At 34.6% G+C, this 20,140-nt stretch overlaps 1 protein-coding gene and 1 pseudogene across 1 annotated transcript; both read left to right on the forward strand.

Moving 5' to 3' along the window:
- Positions 1 to 6,146: 6,146 nt before the first annotated feature.
- LOC112004632 (acidic endochitinase) lies at positions 6,147 to 7,297 on the forward strand. The gene has a single exon (XM_024036870.2). The coding sequence runs from the start codon at positions 6,183 to 6,185 to the stop codon at positions 7,071 to 7,073; it is 891 nt and encodes a 296-aa protein (XP_023892638.1). The 5' UTR covers positions 6,147 to 6,182; the 3' UTR covers positions 7,074 to 7,297.
- A 3,234-nt stretch (positions 7,298 to 10,531) lies between these two features.
- Positions 10,532 to 12,659, forward strand: LOC112004621 (probable polyamine transporter At3g13620; annotated as a pseudogene).
- Positions 12,660 to 20,140: the final 7,481 nt, after the last annotated feature.

The raw sequence follows: 20,140 nt of genomic DNA on the forward strand, positions 1-20,140 counted from the left end.
GGTGGAACTGCCGAGGAAGACTAGCATCCTCAATACGTCGCGTAAAGGACGACTTAGAGACCTGACTCAGAGCTTTGTTCAGGGCGTCATTCCCCTGACCCTGGCGAGGCGGAATCTTGTTCCTTCGCTCGTGGTGGTACTCCTCCTCGTGCGAAAAAAATTCACTAGGTGGAGTTCTTGACCTCCGTCTATAACTGGTATCATCTGACTCCTCAGAGGAGTGCCCAGAGTTATGAGACCTACACCTTCGTCGCTCATGTCGCAATTCCCTCTTAAACTTGTTAATCTCATGCTGCATATTCCCTTCGTTCCTTACAGGGGAAACATGGCCTTTCCCCCGAGAGTGACCTTCATCTATATGGGTCGTTCGTGTACTTCCCTCACGATCACCCCTGTGTTCCTGGACTACCAACGGATTACTGTGCTGAGAGCCCCTAGACTCTGCCTGGTGCAGATTAGCATCTACCTGCTGCGGGCCCGTCAATGGTTGCTGCGGTGCTCCTTCTTCCATCGCGAATATTACACTTGCCTTTCCTTGTGAATAGATTAAGTTCTTTCCACAGACGGCACAAATTGTAGGGACTCAATTTGGATTGGACCCAGAGTATGGGTTTTCAGCCCAACATGCCCAAACAATAAATTTTTAGAGCGTGGGTACAAGAACTAGTGCTATTCGATAGGAAAGGTTATATTTTATAGCGTAATAAGAGATACTTCACGTTGATTGTATGAGAAAGACTCTCCTCGGCTAGGTTTCAGTGAGCCTTTTTATGAGTTCTATTGTTCTTCCTTTTCTTTTTCTTCCTAGCAGTCCTCCCTAATGTCATCCGCTTCCACTTTATATACTACGTTCCTTCCTCCATTTCCATCGTACACTTGTAGTTCTTATCTTGGGAACTCCTTTCTGTCCCATCCAGTACCTATCGGAACCTTTGCTCAGTGGCCATAAAGCTGCTTGGTTACTGTTCAGGTATCACCTCCATATTAATGCGGCCAGAGAGTTAGCTAGAAAGCATTTAATGTGGAGGTGATAGCCTTGGAAGATATTTGTTATCTTTCCCGACTCTTCCTTAGGTCTATATTCAATATCCAGTTCATATACAATTTTGTGAAGTATCCTGGATAAAATGATAGTCACATCTACCTTGGACTGCGGTATCCGAGGTGAGTTTTATCCTCGGACGCGTGAATGTCCTCGGACTGGGCCGTTGGGCCCCAAGCCCACTTCTTATGATTCTTGTGTCCTTTTAAATAACAGGCCCCACAATATATATATATATATATAATCATCATTAATTAGTTTTTTAGTGAATTGGTGCATCTCTTCTCTTATAAGGAAATATGAATTGCATTCAAGATATTAAACCGTGAGCTATGTCATTCTACCTTAAAACTAATTGGCAATAAAAAAAAAAAAAACACACTCAAATCTTTTATGCATTTGATATCGTGTCCCACGAACCTATTTTTAGAGTAGTTGTTAGAAGTCGAATTATGGTCTTCCCAATCCCTCCCTCAAAATAACGCTCCTGCAACTTAAACCCGTAACTTTAAAGGTGTGTTTGGTTGGGGTGAAAAGAATGAGGATGGAAAATAGGGAGAGGAAAATAGGGTGAAAAATATTGTTTTTCACGATTTGGTTGAGGAAGAAAAGTAGGAGAAACAGAAAATAAGGGAGAAAGTTTTCCCTCCTGAGCCCACTTTTTTTATCCTCTCAAATTGGGAGGAAAATGAGGAGGGAAAAGTGCTTAAAAATCCATTTTACACAAATACCCTCTCACCTACCCCTCACTTTATTCATGACCTGACTTTTGCCTCTTCTCATCCTTATCACTTTCTTCTCACAGCACAGCAGCAACGTCCCAGGTTCTCTTCTCTTTTTTTTCTTTTTCCTTTTTCTTTTTTTTTTTTTTTTTTTTTTTTTAGGTTCTCTTCTCTTTTTTTTCTTTTTCCTTTTTTTTTTTTTTTTTTTTTTTTTTTTTGCCTTGTTTAATCAACACAACAACGATTGATTATTTGCCTAGGTGAAGAAACTATTGCCCACCAAAGTTTGCTGACCATGTTTGGACAAGTGGAAGTCCTTTGAACATTTGACACTATTATTTGCTGACCACGTTTTTTTGGGCTGAATGTAGTGTAAATTTACTGACCACGTTTTTGCTTGTTACAAAATCTTTTGTCCAATTAAATTTATATGTACACTATTGTAATTTTTACATTATAATAATAAAATTAATAATATAAATTTATATGTATGATGTGGTAAATTTTATATTATTTAATGAGTACAAATAAATCTATTTCTTACATATTATGTAACAAGGGTATAATAGTTAATTTATATAAATTACATTTTTCATCCTTCGCTTTTTCTTTCCAACCAAACAAAAGAGTTTTCCACCCTCCCACTTTTCCACCCCTCCAACCAAACACATAAGAGAGAAAACCAAATATTTTCTATCTTCCTACTTTTTCATCCTCCCACTTTTCCACTCCTCCAACCAAACAGACCCTAACTCTGATACCACTTCTCAAATCGTAAGCTATATTACATTCAAATCTTTTATGACATTTGATGTAATGTTTTGTGGACCAGTTTTTAGAGCAATTGTAAAGGGTGAAATTGTGCCCCCAACACAAGGCAAGCAAAAAGAAGAGGACTTTAAGGGAAGAAAGACCATCTATTGTGTGGACTTGTCGAACCGTAAGCTATATCATATTCAAATCTTTTGTGACATTTGATATAGTGTTTTGTGGACTAGTTTTTAGAGCAATTGTAGGGGTGAAATTGTGCCCCCAACACAAGGCAAGCAAAAAGAAAAGGACTTTAAGGGAAGAAAGACCTTCTATTGTGTGGATAAAAATTAAAAAGGATAAGCTAAGCAGTCATCATATTGGCATCTTCTGGAAGACCGTTGGAAATTTATGTACCTTCATGAAGCATATGCCATTGAAGCTTTACAAACTTCCAATTAGATAAAGTAATTAGGCAGGTGTCTATTTGCCACGTACGAGGTCATGTGTCACTTTCATGGGAAAAAATTGCCAAATGCCCTTTTCGAGCAAAAATAACAGCTTTTTGCCCCATTTCCCAAAATAATTAGGGAAATGCCCCTCTTTTAAAACTCGATTTGTGATAAATCGAGTTAGGCTCTATAGCGGCGTTTTTAAGGAGCCCATAATAACGTTTTCAGGACCTATAGTGACGTTTTGTAACTCGACCTATATGAAATCGAGTTATAGGTAAATAAAATAAAATAAAAAATTGCCTATAACTCGATTTCATGGAAGTCGAGTTATAAAACGCCACTATAGGTCCTTAAAACGTCACTATAGGTCCTTAAAAACGCTGCTATAAGGCTCCAGTATTTTTTTTTTTTTTTAATAACTCGATTTATCATAAATCGAGTTTCAAAAAATGGGCATTTCCTTAATTAGTTTTTTTTTAAAAAGGATAAAAGCCAATTTTTCCCACTTTCACTGCTATCAGATAGTAAGCTCTTTTTCAAGATTGGTGGCTTCAACGTTCGAAAACCAATTAGACATAGCTTGTTCTTGAATTTGGGTGGCATGTGATGGGAGTGGGTCCATTATAAATAAAAATGCACTTGTACTGCAACCTATGAGCATTTTTCTTTAGACGTAACATTTGCAATGTCAATTCTTATCCTTAAAAAAAACCCTCAAATCATTGAGATTATACAAACTTGTCATCAAACATAATATTACTTTAAAGCAAAGGCTACATGAGAGAAATCATGAACTCTCTTGCTATTCCAACCTTTACCCATCCTTTATAAGCCTCATTTAGTCATTTTCCACAAAATTAAACCCTCATTCACATCTGAAAGTGAGAGAAACCCAATAAATTTTGATGGCCAAATGCCTATTAATCAATTCTCTCTACTTCCTCACTCTCACCATAACCAAATCCTTGAGAGGTGATCATTTCTATCACACCCATCAATACCATTCAGTGTTGAGATATGAGAGTTGACTAGAGCTGTGGGAATAATTGGAGCACACCCATTTTTATCATTATTTTTATTATGGGATAATTACACTTTACCCACCTGTAGTTTGCCTCTAATTCTATGTGCCTACCCATGGTTCCAATTTTGACACTTTTCCCACCCGAGGTTCAGTCCGTTATTGCTCCATAACCCACCTCCCTGTCTGCCGTTACTCTAACACGTTTTCTTTCAAAATCAAAACACAAAATGGATCAAACACTTCTCTCCAACAAAACACTCTCATCCACGTTTGCTCACCCACCTGAGAGCTTAGATGCTACAATGCTACCCACCACCTTATTTATTAGACCGAAAATCATCTGGGTTTTCATTTGGACAGACACTTCTTGTTGTTTAATTAATGTATATTGACAGATTTTGTATTACTGGGTTTTGCTGTCAAAGCAGTAGGAGAAAGTATGTAAACCATTATTGAGTGAGCTACTCCAAAAATTTGGTGCATGACCCAACATATTTTGTATACTTATTAAATTTTGTATTCTGATGTTTGGTAAATAATGCAATGATTTCATCTTTGAATTGTTTTCAAGAGCCACTAACAATAGCAAGGAAAATTGGTTTTCAAACATAAGTTTGGAGCATAAATTTGCGAGAAGATTCCAAGAATTCAGAACTTGGCAATTTTCTAGCATTCTTTGTATTATTCTTTTATGCAAAGGTTCACAGCACTCCTTGAGGCAAAACACAACAACAACATTGAGGTAAAAATGATAAATGTATAACTAATCATGCCCAGATCAAACCCAGATCAAGAAACCAATCACAACAAACCTAGAAAACACAATCAAACCCAGATCAAACCCAGATCCCACCACCACTAACCAACACAATCAAACCACCACCACCCCACCACCCCGCCGACCAAACAAAAGATCCATCCCACCGATCAGTCACCAAACCCACCGATCAGTCAACAAACCCACTACCACCATCGTTGATTAAAAAAAAAAAAAAAAAAAGAGGAAGAGGGATTTCGCAATCATCAACGGACCGGGCGGAGGCCGAGATCGAGCTCCATTCTCTCTAAACCACTGCCGGCCCTCTTCTTGGATCTGCTCCAAACCGTCGAGACGGAGGTTGAGACCGAGACGGATGCGAGAACGAAGGAAATCAAATGAAACCCATGAGATGAGAGAGAGAATGTTGTAGAAAATGAAACCCATCAGAGAGAATGTTGTAGAAAATGAAACCCATCGAAGAGAACCCAGTAGAAAAGCTTAATGCAGAGAAAAAATGAGCGTGAGAACCCAAATGAAAAAAAAAATGAATTGTTTGAATTGTTTTCTGTACATTGCACGCTTATTGATTGATTTTGTATTTAGTTGATTTAGATGTTTTATTATTGATTTGGTTGGGTTTTGATTTACTAGATTGGGAGATGTTTGGGATGAAATTTTTTGTATTTAGTTGAATTTGTGTGTATGAGAAATGTTGGAAAAGAAAATACTTGAGTACTGTGTTCTTCGTTCTTCAATAATTTGATGTGTTCTTCGTTCTTCAGTGTTTGATCTGTTTTAGGTTCTTTTTTTATGAGTTTACGTGTTAGAGTAACGGCAGACAAGGAGGTGGGTTACGAAGCAATAACGGGCTGAACCTCGGGTGGGTAAAGTGTCAAAATTGAAACCACGGGTAGGCACATAGAATTAGAGGCAAACCACAGGTGGGTAAAGTGTAATTATCCCTTTTATTATTATTATTTTAAGACTTCAAAATTTAAGTCTTAAATCATCGACCTAAATACAAATGGACCCACACAGAAAAGGTATTTTAACGATAAATACATGGAATATGCCAACACAAAATAAAACCTAACACTTATAACCATTTACCTCACATGGCCTTGTTTCAAATAAAAAAAAATTAAGAAAATAAAAAGTACATTTTATAGTTTATATATATATAGTTATAGGTAAAAGATTTGAACTTTGAATGTTTTGATTGCTGACACCATAATATGATGGTTAAACCATTGAAATGAAAGACTTTTGGCAATCCATTATATATATATATATATATATATATTTTTGTTTTTTTTTTTTTCATTTTTTGGATTTAATAGTGTACATAATAGACTCCACTTTAAACAGCTATAAATTTGCACCCCCTCGACCATTCTTGAGTCAAAAACGAACCCAAAAGGATCCCAACATGGCCGCCTATAGACAATCATCATTCCTTTTATTGTCCCTCTTAATCATCTCTTTATGCAAATCCTCACAGGCTGCTGGGATTGCCATATATTGGGGCCAAAACAAAAATGAAGGCTCCTTGGCTGACACTTGTGCCACAGGGAACTACCAATATGTGAACATAGCTTTCTTATCCACATTCGGTAATGGCCGAACCGCAGTGCTAAACCTGGCTGGGCACTGTAACCCCAGTGCCAATACTTGTACCCGTTTAAGCTCTGAAATCAAAGCTTGCCAAAGGCGAGGCATCAAAGTCCTTCTTTCAATTGGAGGCGGTGCTGGAAGCTACTCTCTTTCTTCAGCTAATGATGCAAAGCAAGTTGCAAATTACCTTTGGAATAACTATCTAGGAGGTAAGTCCAATTCACGTCCACTAGGTGATGCAGTTTTGGATGGCATTGATTTTGACATCGAGTTGGGTTCAACCCAACACTACGCTGAACTTGCTAGATCACTTAATGGATTTAGCCAACAAAGAAAGGTGCACTTGGCCGCAGCTCCACAATGTCCATACCCAGATGCTCATCTAGATGCCGCCATCAAAACCGGTCTGTTTGATTATGTTTGGGTTCAATTCTACAACAACCGTGATTGTCAGTACTCAGGCAATGCAAACAACCTTTTGAAGTCGTGGAAAACATGGACTACTGTTCAAGCTAAGCAAGTGTTCTTGGGACTACCGGCGGCTACCGCGGCGGCTCCAAGTGGTGGATTTATCCCAGTTAAAGTGCTCAAATCTCAGGTCCTTCCATCTATTAAGACTTCTCCCAAGTATGGAGGGGTTATGATTTGGAACAAATATTTTGATAATGGGTATAGTGCATCCATAAAGAGCGCTGTACATGTCTAGGTCATTGCCTAAACTTGCAAACAATATGGCATGCTGAATAAGCTACTCATCAATAGGTTCACTACCAATGAACTGTAACAAATATCAATGACAATAAAGCATGGTTTGCATGTACTTAATAATTTTGATGCATATTGCAGACTATAATGTGACATTTGATATCTATCATATTCAAGCATTAAATCCAAGTAAAAAGAAATAAAACAAGATAATCTTTACTGAGTTGTAATGCTTATATTATTCCTATTTATATTGCCTCCATACTATTGCCTCCCATAGTCTAGGAAGAAGTCGACGGATCCACTGTGAGCCTCATGCGAACTTTTTTTTAGTTCTGTTTCTCCTTAATTATGTCACTAATATTATATTTAGTGTCATATCAATGCTGATATTTGAAGTGATAGTTTAGTAGTAGTGACATTTTTTACGATATTTCATATTTTTTATTGTAACTTCCTAACTCCTTTCATTATCTTTTTTTTAAAAAAAATTATAGTTAAAAATTTCTTTATAATTCAATTATTACAATGAGTGTAAAAGGGAGAGAATTTGACTCGTATAAAAAATTAGAATCTACTTAAATTACAAGCTCTTGAGACTTGACAATCCTTCATTCTTCTGTGTATAACTGTAAACTTTTGTGTGATGCGATGAACATGATGAATCTCGTTATGTATAATCAAATGACATTTATACTATTCAGTATGTAATTAATAAAGCTTCCCATTTCAGGAAAAACGAAAGAAAGTTAACTCTATCTCTACTCTCTACTAGTGGCAGAAAGTTGGCCATCTTTAATTGTGAGCTAGCATTTGGAATTTATGCTACTTCAAAAAGCATATGCCATTGAAGCACAAACATCCAATTAAATGTTTGATGAATAGGAAATTCCTGTTTCCCGAAAAATTTGTACAAAATATTTATGCATTATACACCAGGTTTGGCTTAGCCTAAGCTAAGGGACACAATTTTACACAATTGAATCCCAGGCAAAAATAAGTTACAACTACAGTCATTATACTTTTTCGATTTTTCCACACAAAATTATTGCCCTACACGGAAAGACTCGTTATAATCTTTCTTCCTTTGTCTGTGCTTCAATGTAAGACCCATTATCATTTGTAAGAAAGAAGACAAGCACGCATTTATTGTGCTCAGAGAGAGAATTGAATAATTACACGAAAATTACAGACATGATAATGACTACCCGGAAACAAGCATACAAAAATATGTTAGAGCTGTCAATTTGATAATTTTTAGTTTTTCCATACCATTAAAAAAAGGGAAAATTGCAATTAACCCACCTGTGGTTTGGTCCGTTTTAACAGTACCCACCCGTGATTTAAAATTTATCACTTAACCCACCTGAGGTGGCCTCCGTTAGACCCCCGTTACCCACCTCTCTCTTTTCACCGTTAAAAATAGGGGTAAATGTATCTTTTTCATTATATTTTATATCTCTCTCCTCTAAAAACAAAAATTAGAACAAAAATGCAAGAAAAACAAGATCAAAAAGTGGTATTTGTTGTCTCTCCATTCACACAAATTTTGAACCTAAGAACATACCTAAAAAAAAATTTATTCGCACGTTCACACTACTCTGATTATTTTAATGATTTTTTTTCCTTAGTTTTTTCTTCCTTTTCTTTCATTTCATCCCAGCTATATATCTCCTCACATTTTCTTCTCCATCTTCCCTCTGAGTTTCTCTCTTTTCCTCCATCGCCGATCTGCACAAGCCCCTCCACCATAAACCCAGCTCGCCTCCCCAGCTCCGATCCAGCCCTTCCGCCGACCTAGTTCGCCTCCACAGCTTCGATCCATCCCTTCCGCCGACCCAACTCGCCAATCTCTGCAACCCATTCCACCAACCCAGCTCACCGATCTTCATCCACTCCTCACCGGCCCAACTCCCCTACCCAAACGTATTCCTCCACTCGCCGCCGACCCTCACTCTCTCTTCAATTCCTCTCTCTTCAGATCTCTCTTCCTCGATCACCGCCACTCAACACCACCGCCTATCCAGGCAGTGCTTCCCTCGTTTCTCACTACCAAACCCCACCGCCCTCTCTCTCCCTCATCTAAACATTCCCAGATCTCACTTCTCTCTCTGTTTTCTTTCTCTCGCTTCGATCTATCCCTAGATCTCCCTCAAATCTCTAGTTCAACCAAAGCCAAACCCCACGAGCACCACCACCATCCACGACAGGCACCACGACACCAAAGCCAAACCCATGACATCTCGGTTTACTTTGTTGGGTTTGCTTTGTTGCTATTTGTGTTTTGAATCTTTGAAGGTCCTTTGTGTTTGTAGTGAGATAGTGAAAAATTGGCTGAGTAATTGTTGATATCTTTGCGAAATAATCGGTTTTCATCTAATCTTGAGACATACATGGATGTGGAAGAACATATAAGGTAGAGAGAAGGAGAGAGCTTTTTTTTTTTTTTTTTTTTAGGGTTCTAACTGGGTTTTAATTTTGGTTTATATAATAAATGAGATTTTCTAATGGAAATGGCAGAGGTGGGTAACGGAGGTCTAACGGAGGCCACCTCAGATGGGTTAAGTGACAAAATTCAAACCACGGGTGGGCACTGTTAAAACAGGTCAAACCACAGGTGGGTTAACTGCAGTTTTCCCTTAAAAAAAATGGTTGTATAGCTATGTGTAGTTGTATTTACTTATTTCCACTTGGAACCAATTATATTCAATCCAAGCAGCTCTCTTTTTTGGGATTCCTGCAGATCTTGAGTTGGATATTTTTCGCCAGAACAATTCACCAAAGACTAGATTCGTCCATGTGCATAAATTTAGTTTGACAAAGTGTACGGTACTTCAACGCTATCAGGGACATTATCTTTAATTTATTAGTGCTATATTACCATGATTACCTTCATGTTATGTCACGTTCATTTTTGTATATATAATTCGAAAATTATAAGTTAAAACTTGAGAGGGATTCAAATTCTGGTTCTCTTAATAGGAGCAAATTATGCCATTAAGATATAAGATTTTTAAATATTTTACATTTTCTTTTGATAATTTAATATGGACAAAGTTTAGCTACAAAATAAGTTTTAACCTTAAACTACAACCTTATTCAATATTTTTTTTATTAGAAGTGAATTTTACCAAATCCACCATTAGATTATATCTTCTTCTTATATTCTTCATGCTTGCAAAATTTCTAAAAAATTAAATATCAATAACTATGTTATTGATAAGTTGTTTAAATTGCAAGTTTTTGTAGTTTAAAATTATCCATAAAATATAAAATTATAGATTATATAGTAAATAATATCCAACTGATACAAAATTTGACATATATATTAAGGGTCATTCTACGGTACCTTTTATTTATTTTGAGGGCTACGGTACCCACCTAAATCTGAACTATCTATTCTAATGCTTTTAATCTTGACCGTTTAAATAATTTAAGTGGGTTACCGTTTAAATAATTTAAGTGGGTTACCGGTAGAATAGGTTAGGGTATAAGTAAAAAAAAAAAATCTTTGTTTCTCTCTTGTTCTTTCAACTCTGCTCCCCTTTTCCTATCAAAAAAAAAAAAAAAAAACTCTGCTCCTCTTCGCCGATCTTCACCACATCTGCCTCCAACACTCAGGTAACCATTTTTCATCATTTTTCCTAAATTTTATCCTATAGGTTTGTGCTTTTGAATGGTGGGTTTAACCATTTTTTTCTCTCGATTATTTATGTTGGGCCTTTTTGAGAGATTTTCTTTCATTTGGGAATTTTGGAGCACTAACATTGGGAAAGTTGTGAAATTTGAACTGAAATTTCCTATTCGGTAGATTCTAATTGAAAATTTAACCATTTTCTTCGATTTCTCCCCAATTGTAATTTGTAACCCATGCGAAATTTGCCCACTACAATATCATTTAGCAAATGTATAATGTGAAACTTATAGAGATTTTGATTTTGGTTTTAGTTCTTGACAATGGTTACCTCTGATTCCTTTTTTTGTTGTAGTTACCTTTGATTCCTAACATTACAACTACCGTATCCAAACATAAAAGGCGAATCTGAATATGAAATCAAGAATTTTTCCTTTATAAGTTGGATACAAATACAAATATACAATCTGATAAACTTTGACTGAAATTAGTAACACTTATTTTATTTTTAAATGTTACCAGATCCTTATTGAGATGTATCAAAGCTACTATTCAACTGTTGAGGCTCTTTTTTTTTTTTGGTTGATGAGCTTGATTGTTCTCCTTTTTCGTAGCTAGGATTTTGTATCTCTGAATTTTCTGAAATATATATATAGTAATACTATTGGATTATAAACCTCACTGGATATCTTTTTTTTTCTTTCTTTCTTTCTTGTTTTCGAAAGGTGGTAGCCCTTTCTATTATGTTATCAAAAAGCTTATTGTTCGGATGATATTGAATTTCCTTGTACAAATTTTTTCAACTTGGATCATTGCCTACCATTTATGCATCCAAAGGGAATTTTATTTGTTTTACATTTGAAGAAAGGGCTACAGGTTCAATTTCCCACCAAAGCAAAAAGTTTGGAATTGCATATTTGTGTTTTTTGTTTTACAACCCTTTTATTGCTTGAGAGGATTACTCATATGTAGAGAGCAATGTTGTTTGTGTAGGATGCAAATTCTACCAACGAAGTGTTACGTGGCAAGATAAGGCAGCTTGAAAAAATGCAACCTTCTGTCAACAAATGAGAACATTGAAGAAGTCATGAATGATTGTAAAAGCATTCTCTAATTTTTGGGACAATGCTAGTACTTTAGCTGGTGAAGTGGAACAACCCCAGAAAACATTCCCAAAAGCATTGTTTTCTGCTGGGTTGCTTACTTGTTTGGCTTACTTGATTCCTCTCCTGGCTGCAATTGGGGCTACACGATCAAGAAGATTGGGTTGATGGGGATTTTGCTGATGTTGCTGAAATCATTGCTGGGAAGTGGTTGAAAGTTTGGATTGAAATTGGTTCAGTTTTATCAGTTACTGGATTTGAGCAGTTGTGCATACCAACTTCTAGGAATGTCAAATATAGGATTTTACCACAAATTTTTGGGGTAAGATCCCCTTGGTTTAATACACCTTGGGTGGGAATTTTGCTCTCAACATCGATTACACTTGCAGTTGCTTACATGAGTTTTGTAGACATAATATCTTCAGTGAATTTCTTGTATAGTTTAGGGATGCTATTGGAATTTGCATCTTTTCTTTGGTTGAGGAGGAAGTTACTCACAGTGAAGAGACCCTTTGTAGTTCCCATGGGGTTACCTTGGCTGGGAATTATGTGCTTGATTCCATCTGGGTTTTTGCTCTATGTAATGGCAGTCGCTACAAAAACTGTCTATTTGGTAACTACTCTGCTTACACTGGCTGGGATTGCTCGGTACTTCTTGATGAATTTTTGTAAGTCCAAAATGTGGCTTGAGTTCAACAATGCTAAAGAAAAGTTGGAAGATCAGGATTTGAACTAGGCTGATAATTACTGGCTATAAGGATAATAATATATTGTATCTTTTTTAATTTTTGCTAAGAAAGTTTTGTAAACACTGTTTGCAAAAGAAATGGATACTTTGATTTTATTTTTAGTTTCCATAAAGGGTAACAATTATAAAACAATTCAATTTACAAAGGACATTTTGTACAGTTATACTCTTGATTAATCAGGCGAGGCACATTGAGCTTATGATGTGGATGTAGTGGGTTTTAAAACTTCAATAGCCTTATATTTTATTCAGGCATTTATACTGTCACATAAAGAACATGTGATATCAATCATTGACAAGTGTTTTCCTTTGATGCAAAATTTAGTCCAGAACTACAAGATATGATATGCCTCCAGTGATCATAGTATGTACGGTGTAGATTTCAGAACTTGATATTGCATTCAAACAAGTTAATATGAAGAGTTTATTACGAAGATTTTACAGAGAGACATTAGAAAGATTTACAAATGAGGCTGATGTTCTGAATTAGTTAATTTGCCAAGTATATTGGAACAAGAAGGCTGAATATTGACTCCGTAATGGTGGGATAGCTGCATTTGAAATGGTTAGAATGTATCTAGTACCACGTTATTTAAAATTTGAAGACATGCCATAGGGTCTTTCTTCATTATTGCACACTTGTTATTGTATATAGTCCACACACATCATCTATTTTATGTATTAAATCAATGTGGACATGCTTAAAAAATGTGATAATGTGTCTGAAATTATGGACATACGGATTGCATATCCGAGACATAAGGCTGTAAACAAGCCAAGTTTTGCTGAGTAGTGTGTGTTTGAGCTTGGCTGGTCAATAAAAATCAAATGCTCAAGCTTGGCTCGAGCTTGAGACAAGCCTAAAAACAGTTGGGCACATTGATGCAGATGCAAGTTTTCCCTTTCTAGCTTCTCACTATCACTCACTGACAGATATTTCGGTGAAACTTTGCATGTTCATGCATGTCAAATTTTGTTGCTTGGGCTCGATTTGTTTTTTTAACGAGCCTAAAACTAAGTCTCAAGCTTGGCTTATTTAAAATTAAGGCTTAAGTTGAATGCCAGAAAATACCAATTTATCTATATTTTGGCAATTTATCATGGATTCCTTATTGTTTCTTTATATATATATAAAAATTAATGCTTCTCATATAATAATTTCTCATATTATAATTGCTCTATTTTTGAATGATAAAAAATTAGTCTCCCTTTCAAAAAAAAAAAAAGACAATTCACTAAATCATAAACAATCTCTCAGTCATTATTTTATACAAATCACTGTCATTTGAGTGACGTTCGAAAATAATCATGTAGTGGAATTTTTCTAGCATTTTCTATAATTTTGAACGTTCATTTTCTTTTGAAAGCACTAGATTTGATGCTAAGTTGTATCGCAAACATACTAACCAATTCTCCTACAAAAATTAGACACTGTTGATAAAGAAGCAGTTTAAATAAATTATGTGAAAACTGTAAAATTTACTTCCAAGAAATATATTATCACAAAGGTTAGATTCTCTTTGATAATTTTTTTATGCATGTGTTTAATAATATACATGTAGCAATCATACCTGAAATATGAAAATAGTTAAAATTTAAAAATTTTAAAGATTCACTCAATAGTTATCCATATGTGCAAAACTACAATTTATTACGTACCCATTATCTTTTATAGGATTCGAGGTGGGTGATTTCAAAGGAAATTTGGTAATACTATCAGTATAGTTGTCTTTCTCCAAATAACAAATAACTTATCATGGCCTATTACCTATCGCAAAGTGAAATTCAAAGCAATTATTAAGTACAAAACTTAACAAAATCACATATCAAAATTATTATTGTGTACAAAGAGAAAGAAACAATACCATTGTTTGCACGTTTTTTGTTCGCATGTCTTGCCTAGTTGTGCTTGGCTAAGAGTCCAATATATGTATACATCTTTTTGAACTAAAGTCAACGACACATAAGTACCAATGACTATTATTGTCATTCATAAGGATATAAATCTACAAGCACAAATAAACAATGTATTAGCATGTGTTAGTGCAAAATACACAAGTGCGTTGAGTAAAATTACATGTTCACAAAACATCAATTTTGACATATACTTGTCATCATCCCTATATATATTTTTAAACCATTCCAGTGTGGGATTGCCATCTTCATCAATTATTTTTTGCTACAAACATATATATAAAGAAATAAGTAAGTAAAAAAATGACTTCAGTGGTGGGCCCAAATGTAAAAATACAGTCAGATGTGATATTGGTACTATCCAATATGACGATAGAACTGTCAAATATGAGAAGGAAAAAAAAAAAGGGAACCACTAAATGTGACAGAAGTACTATCAAATTTGATGTTGGTACTGCCAAATGTGACAATAGAACCATCAAATGTGAGAAAAAAATAAGGGAACCACAAAATGTGACAAAAGAACAGTCATATGTGATATTAGAATTGCACAATATGAGGATGAGACCGTCAAATGTGAGAAAAAATAAATGAACCACCGAGTATGACAAAAGTACAATCACATGTGATGTTGGTATTGCACAAATGCACAATGTGAGGATGAAATCGTCAATTGTGAGGAAAAAAAATAAGGGAACCACTAAATGTGACAAAAGTATTATTAAATGTGATGCTGAAACTGCACAATGTGAGGATGAAACCATCAAATGTAAGAAAAAAAAATAAGGGAACCACCAAATGTGACAAAAGAATTGTCACATATAATGTTGGAACTGTACAATGTAAGGATGAAACCGTCAAATGTGAGAAAAAATAAGGGAACCACTAAATGTGACAAAAGAACAGTCACATGTGATGTTAAAACTGCACAATGTGAGGATGGAATCGTCAAATATGAGAAAAAAATAAGAGAACCACCAAATGTGACAAAAGAACAATCACATGTGATGTTGGAACTGCACAATATAAGAAACCACCAAATGTGATAAAAGAACTGTCACATGTGATATTGAAACTGCACAATGTGAGGATGAAACCATCAAATGTGAGAAAAAAAAGTAAGGAAACCACTGAATGTGACAAGAGAACTATCACATATAATGTTGGAACTGCACAATGTGAGGATGGCACTGTCAAATGTGACCAAAAAAAAACTACCAAATGTGACAAAAAAAAACTGTCATATATGATTTTGGAACTACACAATGTGAAGATGAAATCGTCAAATGTAAAAAAAAAAAATAAGAGAACTACCAAATGTGACAAAAGAACAGTCACATGAGATATTGGAACTGCACAATGTGAGGATGGAACCGTTAAATGTGAGAAAAAAAAAAAAAAAAGAACCACCAAATAAAAAAAAAAAAAAAAAAAAAAAAAAAAAAACAAAACAAAAACAAAAAAAGACAACTGAAATTCAGGAAATTTTTAGAAATCAAATACATACTTTTAACCAATTTGAAATTTTGGTCTCGAAAAATGTCAAGGTGGCATTTCAAACAAGAATTGTATCAAATTCCCCTAATTCTACTTTTCTGGTAACGGGTTGGCCTGGATTAGAAAAATAGAAAAACAGTAAAACACCAATGGGTTGCAAAACACTGTCAGGAAATGGGCCGCTCTAATTGAAATTTGATGCTAAAACTTAAAATGACCATTATATATTGTTCTCCAGCTGTTAATGACATTTTAATATTGCTGCATCAAAACATCATTTCTTCTCTTGAAATATATGCGAATATGCATTTGCCCGTGTCTGTATCCATGTAGAAATACTTAAAGAAATTTTTTAATATATGAAACTGACATACCTGACCTCCGAGGTCCCAAAACACGAGTTTTGTATTAGACACTTCAATGCGACCAATATTCAGTCCTACAGTAGGAACAATTCGATCAGGGGGAAGGCCTTCCAAGTTTGAGTAGAGTGACTTCAACTTCTCCAATAGAGTCTACAAACAAATAGATAATAAAAGGATTATGAGTGATACTTCCAGCTGAAATTTTCAATAAATATATGGTCTAAAAGATCATATACTGTTGATGAAGTTGAGGACAAAAGCATTTCCAAGACCACGCAACAGAGTTCAGTAATTTAAACAGAAAACATGAAGGTGATGCATTACTGTTTTCCCAGCCTTGTCAATTCCAAGAATGAGTACATGAAACTCGGTCTTACTAAACATATACTTCCAAAGTCCATAAAACAATGAGAACATCTTGGACTTGTTTACTCTTCCTTATCACTTGTTCTTCTAACCTTCAATGGTAGAAGGAAAAGGACTTCATAATGTCTAATCTGATCTGGCTTGTGTTCTCAGTTGGATGCTTCTGGGAAAGGAGTAGAGATTGTCAATATTACATGGCAAAGAAGAAATACAGTTACAGCAATAATGATAAACAAAATAAGAGATCAGAAATGAAGATTCAATTTCTTTCAATGGCACAACCTTTGATTACATTCTTACCATTGATTTATTACTACCAATTGTCCCAAAATCATAAGCTATTAGGAAATAAGCAACTTAATCATTTACATTATTCTAGTAAATTGATACATAACACTAACACATCTTGGTGAAGTCCAATTCACACCAGGGCATCATCTCTAATGCAACCAACAAGCAAAAAGTTGACACCTAGTGTTTAGCTCAAATCACAAACAAGAGAAATAAATTTGAGCTAATCAAAATGATCCCTTCCTTTCAGCAAACAATGCTACGTGAAATCAAAACTTTAAATTCATCCAACAAAGTCATCCCTGTGGAATCAAAACTTTAAATTCCCATCTAACTGGCAAGTTTGACAAACTTTCTTCATCGCCTATGGTCCCACTTTGTGAAATGTCGGTAACTCCATAGTACTCTTACATATTTTCCACCTCAACTTATGAAGTTTCAGCCACAAGCACAAACAAAGACAGACACGCACAGACACAAAATAAATAGAAGAACCATCAAATGATTTTAACTTTTCCTCTTCAAAGTACCTCTAACAAGGCCAAAATCGATTAATTGCATGAATATTCAACAATTCTTATTTCCTCCCCACATTTTTCAATCAACCAATCAAACATCCATATCCAATTAAAACTCCTCAAGCACCATATAAACACAACAGAATGAAAATAACATACAATTTGATCAGATCAAAACAATAATCATGATCGAATAACAAAGAGAAAAAAAAAAAAAAAAAGATCACTTTCTCAACATCATGAAGGTAAGTTCAACCACAACCCCATATCATGAAAAAAATTGAAAATTGACAGAAACCCAGTTGTTTTTACACGCTGAAAATCAAGGCAATAACCAAACAACACCCAGATCAAGAAAGAAGCATCAAAGTATAGGCATGGCTTTTTATCTATTTAGAAAAGAGAAAGGTAGATCCACCATTAACGTTAAAGGTTGGAAAGAAGGAAATTAAAATAGTTGAATGAAATTGCAAGTCAGAATCTCGTACTCTTGGGAATGTTGAAGACGATTCTGTTGAGTCTCTTTTGGTTTTGCTGGCTCTGCAAAAATGAGAGCTCCTCAGCTACAGGACTCTCCCAGCGTGTGCTATATATTGCTATAATGTTTTTTCGATTTTTCCAAATGTTCTTTCAGATTTGTCCCCTTTCCTCCATTTCTCTCCTTTTTTTTTTTTTTTTTTTTCTTTTCTTTTTTTGTTCTATGCCCATACTACCCTTATGACGTAGTTTTCACTTCATATTGGTGGGCCTTTGATGGGCCATTAGAATTAAAGAAAAGTCTGTTAATTGCATTTGTGTTACGGTGGGCTAGAGTGAGATTAATAATTGAGTTTTTTTTTTTAGGGATGGATTACCCTAGGGTGATTTGAATAAGGTTTCGAAGATGTTATCAGTTTGAGAAATTATAATTAGTGAGTGCCTGTTGAGAAATTATAATCAATGAGCAGTGGTGGCTTCATAAATTTTTTTCAAGGTGGTTATTAAGAAAGTTATATTATACAAAATTTAATAAAAAAATAGCTTCATACATTGATAACAATAAAAAAATTAAAAAAAAAAACCCAAATACATAAAGTCTTACCATTTTCTTCATCAAATTTTTTATTTTGAAAATGTTGTATATTAATCTCATTATTAATGATATAAGCTACATCTCTTTCAAAATTTTAGTTAAATAAAATTTTCTTGGATTTTTTTTTTTTTTTTTTTGGGTAAGAGTCCAATATATTGTTAAAATGACCAAAGTTTAAGGACAAAATTTGACTACAAACTTAGTTGTAACCTAAGACTATAACTTTTACTAAACAAATTAACATTACTACATATTTTGAAAATCTAGGAATTAAAGTGCATATTCTTTATGTTCTTAAAATACATGTCAATTTTTATGTCAATCGGATGTTATTTACTATGTAATCCATAAACTTATTTTTTTGTATAATTTTAGACTACAAAAACTTAAAAATTAAATTGTGGATTTGTCAAACTTCATATCCAATAAAAAAATATTGAGTGAAGTTATAACTTTAGTTTACAACTAAGTTTGTTGCTAAACTTTATCCGAAGTTTAATTATATTGGGCCTCACAAAATTTAGGGTGGTCATACTTCTTTTTTACGGGTAAAAAAATCATAAAATTTATATCTAATATTGATTTTTTTTTTTCCAAGTCAAGGTGGTCCTATGATCACCACAGCTCTAACGTGGAGCTGTCAGTGTCAATGAGCGTCTTTTTCAGGTAACTAAATTACTAATTAGCATTGGAATTACCAAAAAAAAAAAAAACCTAATCGTCGGCGTCGATGGTCTCTCTCACTGTCTACTCTCTACTCTCTAATGCTCTATTTGTGTCAACGATAATGTTTTCAAGAAAATGAGTCATTTTCTAGAAATTATTTTATATAAAACTATCACATTTCTTATGTTTAGTAGTAACCTTAAAATGAGTTGAAAAACAATTTTCTAACTTTCCTTATCTAGCTAACTGTGAGATAGAGTTGTTTTCCCAAAAAAAAAAAAAAAGGTAGAAAACAATATCTAAAAATAAGTCATATTTTTTCTGTTGATCAAAGATAGTTTTTCTTTGACTCATTCTTTTATGCTACTACATTAGAAAACACAAAAAACTATCTTTACACAAAGTTTTCTATCGAAACAAACAAAGTGTAATCGCTTCTCTTATCTTTTGTCTTACATGATTTTGTTGATTAGTTTGAGCTATTAAAAGCACTCTATCTAATTTACCCACTTATTTTCTATCCTTATTTCCTATACCTGCTACAGTGGCTAACCGGATATAGAAACTCCAGCGGAATTCCTTATGGGGTGGCATTGGTGACGAACCAAAATTTCATTTGGTTAAATGGGCTACTGTTTGTTCTCCCATTTCTTTGGGTGGGTTAGGGATAAGGAATGTAAGACTTTTCAATGCAGCTTTACTTGGGAAGTGGCTATGGAGATTTGAGATTGAGAATGATGCCCTTTGGAGGTAAGTTATAAAAGTGAAATATGGCTGTATATGGGGTGGCTAGTGTACTAGATTTGTTAATGGTCCATATGGTGTTAGTTTGTGGAAAAATGTCAGTCAAGGATGGCCATCTTTTTCTTGCCACATTATATATAATATTGGGGA

This window comes from Quercus suber, unplaced genomic scaffold (assembly GCF_002906115.3).
Source record: "Quercus suber isolate HL8 unplaced genomic scaffold, Cork oak 2.0 scaffold_199, whole genome shotgun sequence".
NCBI lineage: Eukaryota > Viridiplantae > Streptophyta > Magnoliopsida > Fagales > Fagaceae > Quercus > Quercus suber.

Excerpts from the sequence above, each read along its gene's own strand:
- LOC112004632 (XM_024036870.2), top strand. The coding sequence starts at position 6,183 with ATGGCCGCCTATAGACAATCATCATTCCTTTTATTGTCCCTCTTAATC.